The sequence below is a fragment of the Neophocaena asiaeorientalis genome, unplaced genomic scaffold (assembly GCF_003031525.2).
Source record: "Neophocaena asiaeorientalis asiaeorientalis breed wild unplaced genomic scaffold, Neophocaena_asiaeorientalis_V1.1 scaffold508, whole genome shotgun sequence".
Classification (NCBI taxonomy): domain Eukaryota; kingdom Metazoa; phylum Chordata; class Mammalia; order Artiodactyla; family Phocoenidae; genus Neophocaena; species Neophocaena asiaeorientalis.
This window is the reverse complement of record NW_020172179.1, coordinates 1,311,972-1,323,061: the sequence shown is the minus strand read 5'-3', so window position 1 is coordinate 1,323,061 and position 11,090 is coordinate 1,311,972. Positions and strand designations below refer to the sequence as shown.

Genomic DNA, 11,090 nt, shown 5'->3' with positions numbered 1-11,090 from the left:
GAACGTGGCAGGAATGAGGCAAGATGGAGAGAGAAAACAGGACAAAGCAGGTTCAGGGCAATAGAGGCATTTGGGATTTAACACAGGACTCACAGAAGCAGAAGCAGTGACACGGGAAGTTTAGGGGGGTCAGAACGTCTCCTCGATGAGAATGTGCAATCCTCACCCGCAAGGAGAGCCTGTGCACTTGTGTTCTTTACATGTGGCAGAGTGATCAAATATCAGGCCAAAATATAATATGCCACCTTTTTTTTTTAAATATAAAGAAGTCTAAACCTATGAAACTGAACACAGGCTAAGGCTTTTACATTTCATGAAAACATTTTAAAATGCATCAATATAAAGGATTACCAGGAGGCTATTTTTAATATTTATGCGCCCAAGAAGGTTTCAATCACTTTAGAAATACACACTTACAGATATTTACTATTATGAGACGTTCAGTATTCAACTTGACGTTAATTTAAAGTGTATTTGAGCACCTTCTGTGGGCCAAGTGAGATGCGTGCAGGAAGGTCTTGGAGGGAGGGAGCTCATTCCTGTGTTTCCATGCCTGCCTGTGCCAGGAACATGTGACATCCGCCAAGCTTACTCTGAAGCAGGGCACGTTCATCCTGCCATTTTGACACCACTCATGTCAACCAGAGAATCTCGTAAGGATTTTCTGGTAGGGTGAACTGTAAGCTAACCTTTGGAAAAAAACTGGGAATTTGGCAGAAAGTTAAGGAAAGAGGACTGGGTACCCAGGACCAAGAGAATAACTTAGGCAAGAATATTTGGCTACATCAATTTCGAACCATACTGTGTGCCTCTATAGCGTTTTATCTACTACCCACCGGACGTTTATAAAAGAATCGCCTTTCTTTCATGTCTTTTTTCACTTAAAATGTATTTAATAGGTAATACAAGTATATGACAAGCTTTTTTCAAAAGTTACAAAAAGGGAGATAGTGAAAAGGCTACCTCCTAACGAACTGTCATCTCCAGAGATGGCCTTCCTCAGATACCCTATGTAACTGCATTTCTTTTAAACTATTTTATTTTATATTTTTCCTTAGGATGTTGCCTGGTCCTAATCTTTTAAACTATTTTAAACTTTAGATTTTCTTCTAATTCTGATTGGCACTTCCATGACTAAACTTAACTAAACACCTGTAACATGGTATGATTCTTTAATCCATTTTGAGCTTATTTTTGTGTATGGTGTTAGGGAGAACATGGTATGATTCTGTTTGTCACATCCCCAATATGTGCACCAAGGACATGAGTACTCTATAATCGAGGCTGAAGTTCAAGGTACAGACAGGAATACAGATTTAAAAGAAAAAGCCTAGATCTTACCTGTCAGGTAACATGATTTTATTTCCTTTTTATAAGATAGAATTTTCCTCTTTGTTCTGCCAAAGTTTGGCTGAGTCAAACAATTACCTAATGAATGTCTATTAAAAAAGACACACACACACATTAGGACCCTGCCTACCTGCAGGTCCTTTATAATCCAGGAGCTTAAAAGAGGAAGCCAAAGTTTACTACAGCTAGCTTACATATTAATAGAGTATGGGTTAAGTTCTACTGTTAGGATTGTGGTCTCCAAAATGGGGTCATGCACCCCAAGGCAGAGTATAAGGCAATCATTTAGGGTGTAGTAAAAATTAGAACTTGCTTACAATTACTTGTTACTTCTCCCTTTCAAAATTTATACTGTGGGATGCTTTCTCATATACATAGTAAGCTAATATACTGGTACATGCACAAAATTTATAAAAACATACATGGGATATGTATACTCAAATATATTTTGTTAATGACTATACATAATCAAAAAGGTTTTGAGAATTAAACAGCTCAGTATATGAGGTGTTCATTTTTAAAATAAACATTTTATTGAATTTCTAAAGTATATGAAGTGCTGGGACTTCCCTTGCGGTCCAGTGGTTAGGACTCCGCACTTCTACCGCCGAGGGCCTGGGTTTGATCCCTGCTCAGGGAACTAAGATCCCGCAAGCTGCATGGTGCGGCCAAAATAAAATAAAATAAAGGTTCTCTTTAAAAAAAAAAAAAAAAAGTATGCCAAGTGCTAATTTGTGTAGAATAGACGGAAAAAACAAATTGTAAAAGGGAAAGATCAATGCTGAGCTAGGCTGTAAATTTTTAGAGGGAAAAGTTGGAGCCTTATTTTTTGATATGTGGTTCTTTTCAACCATGTTACTGCTGTAAGAGTTACTAAAATGAAGTCTGTGTACCACGGTTAAGGAGATGGGCTCTGAACTCAGACTGTCAGGTTCAAATCCTGACTCTACTACTTACTTTGGGGAGAGCTGAATGATATGTATAAACAGCCTTACTCAGCGTCTGGCACTTAAGCAGCCAAAAAAAGTTAATAATGATTAAATAAAAAGAATATCATTTAACAAACATTAGCTTTCTATAGCAACTGAAATGAAACATTTGAGTCATGTATTAATTCAGAACCTTTTGGAAAGATGCTTTTGAGTCTAACTAAAATGTATTTAAACGAATGGAAGCCTTTTCCTTCTTTTTTATCCAAAAAAAAAAGAATAAATTCCCCTCAATATCACTCACTTGAACTATTTTGTCTTGGAACAGCTAATGTAAATTAAACAGTGTCAGTCCCCAGCCAAACGGATACCAGAATCACTGCATTCAGTGTATCTTCTTGGCTTCACTTTTATGTAGAACATGTGTTTATATTTTGACCTTTTGTCTTTTTGTAAAACACAGAAACATTTTTTAAACAGTAGCAACTGGAATGATGGTTTTTTTTTTTAGTTTCCAAACATATTAAGCTACACATGGCAGAGCCTATTGCTGAAACATTTATAAATGTTACACCAACTGTGTTTATATTTCTGATTTTTTTAGATTGTTTTGTTTTCATGTAAGCCATGACCTGAAAATTTTAGCTCAAATTCTTTCCACAAAATTATTACATAATGGAACAGTCTGAGTCATTTTGAATTTCCGAAACACAAAAACTCCCATAAAATAAAGATAATGATCAGTATCACAGTGAGGTTTTTGCATGGGGTTTTGGGACCAACCCAACCACAACTAAACGGCAAAGATAAGGCGGAAGGACAATAAGAACAGGACCAAGAACAGGATGACAATAACTCATCCGCCTCAGAAAAGTCACTGCACTCTTTTTTCTTTTCCATTGTCTCTTCTTAAGCAATTGATACAAAAATAAAACCTAATACTAGATTTCACCTCAATGAAAAAAATCAAAGAGGAAAAAAAAATTGGTAATTCTGAAGGCAAAAGAACAAAAGTACTTCTCTTTAGCCTAGACTTTTAGACCTTATCTATCACCCCGATGGAAGACAGAAAGGATTCATAGTATGTAAGTTAATATAAACAGCACACGAATTGTGATAATTCTATGAACAAAAAGACCAAAGCAGACTAAATCTGGGCAAGGAAGTCTCTGGCTTTCAGCTGCTCCATCTGTTAAGCGAAATAGACAACATATTCTATCTATGAGACAGTCTCTGACAAAAGGATTGTTTCTTAAGAAGTGTAGAGATAGTAAACTTAAGAGAATAATTATTTCTTTTTTCTTAAAAATAAAAAAAAGGAAGGAGTTGGCTCTCTATAAATATGTCTACAGTGAGTGAATGAGCACAGCATCCCACCTCCCAACTTATACACATTCCTCCTCCTCATGGGCTAACCCAGGTCTCTGGCCCCTTTACTCTGTGACTCTTGATACTGCTAAGGCAGACCCCAAGCTCAGTCATTCAATCACATTCTCTGAACCCCTCGCCCCCATCAACCCCAACCTCCACAGCAGGCCTTCCCTATTGCTACTACTCTCATTAAGTGGCTTTTTTAATGGATCACAAATAAACTCCTCCTTGACAATTTCAAAAGTCTCTTGTTAGTACAGCTGAAAAAGAAACACATTTGTTTTTTGACACAGCTATGAACAAAACCTTGACAGCTGGAAATTTACTTGAATCCATGGAATGAGATTTGCAACAATAAATAACCATTAAATATTTACTCTGTCCCACCCAGATACAGTACATCACTTTATGTGTGACCTCAAATGGAAAACTTACTTACATGTCTTCTAATGGAAAGCTTATAATGTTCTTACATTAAATAATAGCTAAAGAGTTTGATTTTTAAGATATGAAAGTATCCAGTGCTTCAATTTTTGTTTAGGTATTTTCATTCTCTGCCATCCCTTCAGAAAAGGTGTAAGTTACTCAAAGAACCCTTCACAAGTTCCAACTAATTTTACTCCTCTCTTCCGCCTTCTCTCTCTCTTCCCATCCCTCCATCCCTCCCCTCCCTCCCTCTTCCCAAAGTTTAAAGTAATAGATGGATAAGAGTTTGAGAAATGACACTCTTTCAAAATCCTTTGATTTCCCAATTTCAGTTCCTAAAGCAATCCATTTAATACTACTATTAAAATGAATAATGTTCTTAACTGTTCTTTGAAAAATCACAATTACCATCTATAACTCAAAATATTTTTAAAATCTTCTCTAACGTTACTGTTTTAAGCTCATAAATAAAATAATGGCTTCAACATTTTAGCCATTGTCATGAAGGATGTAATCCACTTCAGGAGGATTTAAAACTACTATATAAATTTGTAACAGCCAAAGACCACAAAGTCTCATTAATTACAAAATCCTGGTGTGCTTAGCTACAAATTATCAGCTGAAAGAATGTTGGTTTTATTACTATGCAACATAACTTCACATTAAATCCTAAGAGGAACTGCCCAGTAAGCTCATTTCCTACTTCATCTTTCTATAAGGTGCAAACGTTAGATTCATCTCCACCAAGCGCAATGAAATTGCTACTCAGAAAGAACACATTTCTGGAATACTTCTTATAAATGAGATCATTTGTTTAACAGGTAATCAGCGCTTGCTGGGTGCGCTATCAGTAAGGACCTTGCCAATATTACTCCATTTATCCTCGCTAATAACTTCACGAGGCAGGCACTGTTACTATGATAACATGTCAACATGCCTCACACAGCGCCTCATACATAAAAGAAAACAGATGTTGTCTGAATTTAAAGTTAACCCCCCAAAACTGACTTCCATGCCCGTTTTTCAAACCGATTAAATGGATTTAAGAGTTTCATAATATATTAAAAAGGTATTTTAACTTTCAGTCCATTGCATAAGTACCACCACTAGAATAAATGTCTTTCTTTAGTCATATGTTGACAGCTACATGAAGTAGGAGGCAAGAGCTAAGGATTGGCTGCCTTGTCCCACAACAGTCTCTAATAGCCATCGAGAGAGCAAGTTCTTAAATAAGGGCCCATAGAAGTGAGCCTAAAAAATCGGCCAAAGCAACATTCCTTTACTACCCTCTATAGTTTCCTGCTGTCAGTTAGGCCATGAATGCAACATACAGATCAACCTATTTTTTCACTCCCAGTATGAACAAGCTTAAGAACGTTTTCACAGCAGATTCTTGGAAAGTCAATCTATTACCCCGACTGCTTTGCCACCTCATTTTTGGAAGACCACATACGCCATTTCAGACAGATGAATTTCTGACTTTTATTCTTCAAGTTACAATGAAGCTTAGGTCTTCTAATTCTGTATATAACAGAGATGAAGAATATTTGCTCAGAATCCTCTAAGAAAAATTTTCAGATACATGAATGTTACTCTTAACTCTCTTTCAACCATTTCCTCTCATGATAAATACCTTTGTTCCCTTAATCTCCCACCATAAGCTCCAACTTTCCAATATTTTGCATAATTTTCAGGATCTCTGGTAAAGTCTCCACAATCCCCTTAAACTATAAAAATGCAAAGGTAGATAAAGTTCTCCAAAAACATTTGACGTAAATCAGAGTTAAGAGGATTAAGTCACAGATTTTACATGCTAAATTTCTATTTATATACCTTTGACATGCTTGCTTATAAGCTATGGTTCTATATTTTTGCCTTGTGTATCCACTTTGAACTCCAGATCTTTGCCTTCCATAATACAGAACAATAGGTCTTCCATATTTTATACTTGTTTATTTTTCTTCCAGTTTGATTGCTCTTCATATGTCCATATGTAATTTGTTACTGACTACTTGTCAACTGAGAATTTTATTTACTTCATTTTATAATTTCAGCCATTTCACTGAAGAAATAATTGAGCAACACAAGATCTCACAATGATGCCTGTATTAATTACCACAGATTCCACTACAAATTGGTACTGATTCCAACTCTTTGGCTTACTGTAACCCTCCTAATAAATTCCAAGCCTGGGGACACTGCCCTTGCAGAAGAGACATGTCATGTTATATTCGCTTTCTGTAGGATGGGGAAGAGGGAGGCAGAGACTCCATTACAGCTTTTTTCCCCCAGAAAGGGGATCGCCATATGCCATTCTAACACCTAACGGTTGCCCTTTTAACAAGAATTGACAGCAAACTGAAAGTAAACATTAGAAGTGATAAAATTAGAAAAGAATACAAGGGGAATCGGAAAGCAATCAGCAGAGGAAGGAATCCTTTGGAGAAAGGTAGGAGAGAAGTCAAGACCACCTTCACCCATCTGACTTTTGGGCTAGGGCCATCGGTGGCCATGGTCCCAAACCCTGGTTCACTTGCTTGATTCAACCACCATACTATGAGTTCAAGGTCATATGCTTGATCCCTCTATGTGAGTCAATGGGCACCAGCTTCACGGTCAAAAACTTGCCTTTTTGCCCAACCTCTCACAAATACCATCGACAAATACATTGTCCTAAGGGATTCATGAGAGTGGGTATGAATCAATCAGAGCAAATTTATCACCATTACTGGAAAAATAACCAGGAAAACCTGACCTGTGAGTCAGCCCATCATACAAATTCCATTAAGGAAGAAACGTCTGATGGTCGTGGGTCAGAGAGATGTGAGTAAGAAACCAGGCTCTGCTGCTTACTAGTCCTATATGTGACCTTGGACAAGTTAATTTTTCTGAGCCTTAAAGATAAAACACATTAAGGACCTCAAGTAGAGCTTGACATACAAGGGATGCTCAAGTGATGCCAGCCCCACCCCCTTCCAGAGATAAAATCTGGAACTTAAGAGCACAGGGATGGAGCCAGGCCCACAGGTGTTCCAATCCCTGCAGCACACTAGCTGTGAAACATTGGGCAAGTGACAGTCTGTCTCATCTTTCTTATAAAGCTGGGATAATGAATTAAAACATTCAGATAGTGCCTAGCACAGTGAATGTCAATAAATGGCAGCTATTTTTAAACTGTTAATAAGAGAAAGTGATATTATAATCATCATTATCTGTTGACCAGTATATCTCAAAGTGTGGTCAGGGAACTGTAGATATCAGACAGAGCTGGGATGTCTGCAAAAAAAAAAAAAAGAAACCCGATGTCCACCCCAACCTATTCAAAAAAGCTCTCCAAGAATAGTACGAGGTAATGTTCATTTCTGAATCAAACATCCTTGAGATGTATACAAGTTTAAGAATGATTGATCCACTTGGTCTTGTGCTATGTCTCAGTAAATTAAGACTTGTCTTCTAGTACTTTACTCTTCTTTAGTACTTACTTTTCTAATTCTTTACTATAACAGGAGGATTACCCAGTATCTGGTATTTTTTATATTCTAGCACTTTTTTAGACCTAGACATTAAACTGATAGGCTCATTCCTATTGTTTCCCCCCTCCCCGCCCCGCAATGGCATTATTTTGACTTTTTCTTCCCCTCTGACCGAGGGTTGGCAAACTATGGCCTTGGTCTGTGGCCAGTTTTGTACAACCTTAACCTCCAGAAGGGATATGTGTTTAAAGGGCAGTTAAAAAAAAAGAAGCAGCGGAATATGCAATGGAGACCATACATTGCTCACAAAGCCTAAAATATTTACTTTCTGGCCCTTTACCAACAGTTTGCCAACCCTTGGTAGTCTAAAATTCTCTTTAAACTGGGGGTCTCACAATTTACTTTAAAAAAATTAAGAGAGAATTGATTAGAATAGAAAATACTCTAAACAGATATTTTTTACTACACCTAGAAAAGGGAAGTACCATCACCAAAGTTTCTGTTATACGTATATGCATATGTGTGCACTGGAAAATGATCAAATCGGTTGCAGTCAGAACAGTCTTTGGCGGGTAGGAATGGGGAATAAATAGGGCAATTGGTTAACAAATATTTAGTAAAACTCACACTGAGTAATTTTTACAATAAAGGTGCTTTGGAGACCATAAAACCATATAAAATGATCCCTACGACTCAGAACTTAACGGCTTATTTCATTGCAAAACAAAAATCGAATCTGTTCTGTGTATAATCTACATTGTTGTAAAGAGAAAACAGAATCATAAATGCAAAGTACTTCAAAAACATTATACAAAGAAAATATTTTACTTATACTAACAATATATTGTACTGAACGAATATACGTTCTTTATCAAGTCCCTGAGTCTTTGCTTTTCTCCAATCTGGGAAACTAGTCCTTTTTTTTTTCTTTGTGTGTGTACATGTGTGTCTCAGGAGCATAAAAGAAGTATATATTAGATGTCTCTACCCCTTCTGTGTCATTCATCATTGGCTTCTCCTGCCCATCTGTTTAAAATATGTACTCTTTTATCCTTTTCTCATTTCTAATAAGAAAAGTATTCGATTAAATTCTTGTGCAAAATGAACAATGAAGACTATGATTATCCTACCCCTGAAAACACTAAAAAGTCCAAAATTAAAATTTTTAAAGTAACAATCTTCCCTTTATCTTCAGAGCACTAATTTCCAGTGCTTTTTATGATTGCTTCAGACAAGCTAAAAATACCTTAATTTTATAACACTTTTCAACAATTTTGCAAAGAAAAGAATCGGCTTCCTAGGAACATATATAAGGAAATGACACTTTAAAATGGTTTCATTATATGAAATGCACTGCGGACACACAAACCACAAGAAGTGTAAATAAATAAAAGCTGGTGCGATGCTGAATGCATGGTTGCCTTACACCACAAAGAAAAAGCACTTGCACATTTGCACACCCGGGTATTTTAGCTTGGGATGCCACAAAGATGGGATTTAGACACGTTGTGTAAATACAGAAGGCTGTTAATGTGTAAGTGTGTCTGCGTGTGTCAGAGAAAGAGGGTTATAAGCAGAAGAGGTAGGACCTGCCAGGAGCAATTATTTGAGAAAATCCCTTTTTCTTTCCCATTCATTCTTACTAGCCTCAGTATCTGGCACAGTCCTTAGAATTACTCACTGGCTTTTCATTCTAAAGACAACCGACAAGCTTTCAGAACTTCCTACAGTGTTTTTCACACACTTTTTTTTTTTAAGGCACCAAATCATTCAATATTTGTTTCAAATGAAAAGCAAACCATTAGCCCGTTTCCTCATTCCAAACACCCCAGTGACTGCAGGCTAAACGGGATCCTTTGTTGTGTGTCCCAAAATAGTACAACGCGGTATTGCTAAATTGGAAAATAATAGATGACTGTTTCCAAGAATGCCAAAGCTATCACCAAAAATTTTGTTCTGCCCAGTGGGTCCAATTTCATGCTCCTTTTAGTGAATCTGCCGTCCTAACAACAGTAAAGCCAATCCGATTGAACACCCCTCGCCTTTTCGCTTTGGACACTCCATTAATAAATATAAAGGCTGAAAGAGGATGCCAAGTGGGCCAGCTTCATTTATGCACAGTGACATCCGTCAAGGGAAATTTCTCCAACCCCAGTGAAAGTTGTTTCTCAGATGCCCACCCCAAACTGGCCGGCCTCTGCCTCCGAGCCCAGGACGAGAGGGGGCGGGTGGGCAGAGAAGCCTCACCTTTGGGCTCCCCACCTCCAGAGGAGGGGACGAGGGGGAGGGCACAACGAGAGCGCGGAGTAGGAAGGTGGGCGAGCGGGAGAGACAGAAATGGATGCTGAGGGGGTGGGCGCGAAGGGAAGGTAGGGAAGGTGGGGAAGGCAGGGAGAGGTGGCTGAGCCGAGCTGCGGGATCGAAGAGCCGAGGGGGAGCGGCGGGGGGGGGAGGGGGCGCGCAGGGGTCGGTTCCTTACCGTTGAACGCCCCTGCGTCTGCGGCCTCCTCCTCCTCGCCGTTCTCCGAGCCGCTGTGCATGGGCTCCTCGGCGAAGTTGACCCCCCTGCTGGGGGTACCGCCCCCGCCGGCGGCGCCCGCGTCCCCCCAGGTCCTGCCCTCATGGCCGAAGCGCGCGGCGCCTTTGCGCTCGTTCTCCTCCTGCAGGCGCGTGAAGTGCTGCAGCGCGAACTCCAGCAGGTCCGCGGGCTGGTGCCTCAGCACCTCCACCGTGAAGCCCTGCAGCAGCTCCGTCAGTCCCGCCGGAATCTCGATGCTCATCCTGCCTCCCCTGCCAACGGGCGCCGGGGCGCCGCCCTCGCCCCCTCCCCGGACCGGCCTCGGGCCCCGCGGCCGCCGAGCGAGCGGAGACGACGCTGGCTGCGCTACCCGCTGCGAACGCGGCGCACTGGGCCCCGGAGGCCCGGCTGGCCCGGCCCGCGGCTCCCGTCGCGCGGCTGCTCCGTGTGGCTGCGGCGGCTGAACGAGCACGGCCTCGGGAGAGCTGGAATCATCTCCAGCTCCTCCCGCTCCCACCGCGGCCGCTCCTCTCCCCTTCCTGGGCCGCCCCGCCCCCGCCCCCGCCCCGCCGCGGAGCGCGGGAGGGGGCGCCAGCGCGCCCCACGTGACCCCAGGAAACCATGGCAACCTCCGCCTGCGGGCGCCGGGTGCCTGGACAGCTGAGGGGCTGAAAACGCACGCGGGCGCCGGCTGGCGGGGCGCACTGCGAGGGGCGCGGTCGGGTTGGGGGCGGGGGCCATCCCCCGGGTCATCCCCCGGCCCAGGCGCGCCTGGCCGTCCACCTGTCCGCACGCCCCGGAGCGGGCGGGCCATTCGGCAGAATTCCCACGCGTCATTCACCAACGGAGTCCACGCAGAGCTGGCGCCACTCGATTTGTCCTGAAACTTCGGCCTCCACCTCGGTAGCGGCATTTTATTTTCCCCCGAGAATCTAGTTGGATTGATAAGTGTGGGTGATGTCTTTTGTTTAAAGTCGTATAGTGGTACTGGTTATCTTTTGGACAAAGAAATAATGCCCCATC

General features: G+C 41.2%; 1 protein-coding gene across 2 annotated transcripts in view; it reads right to left on the bottom strand.

Annotated features, from left to right (window-relative positions):
* The window catches only part of PRKAR2B (protein kinase cAMP-dependent type II regulatory subunit beta), a 107,744-nt gene extending 97,143 nt beyond the window's left edge, over positions 1-10,601 (bottom strand). For both annotated transcript variants that reach the window (XM_024761138.1, XM_024761147.1), the window contains exon 1: positions 10,029-10,601. In XM_024761138.1, the coding sequence (XP_024616906.1) occupies positions 10,029-10,329 (301 nt within the window). In that variant the 5' untranslated portion in view covers positions 10,330-10,601. The remainder of the gene's footprint in view (positions 1-10,028) is intronic.
* Between the last annotated feature and the right edge of the window lie 489 nt (positions 10,602-11,090).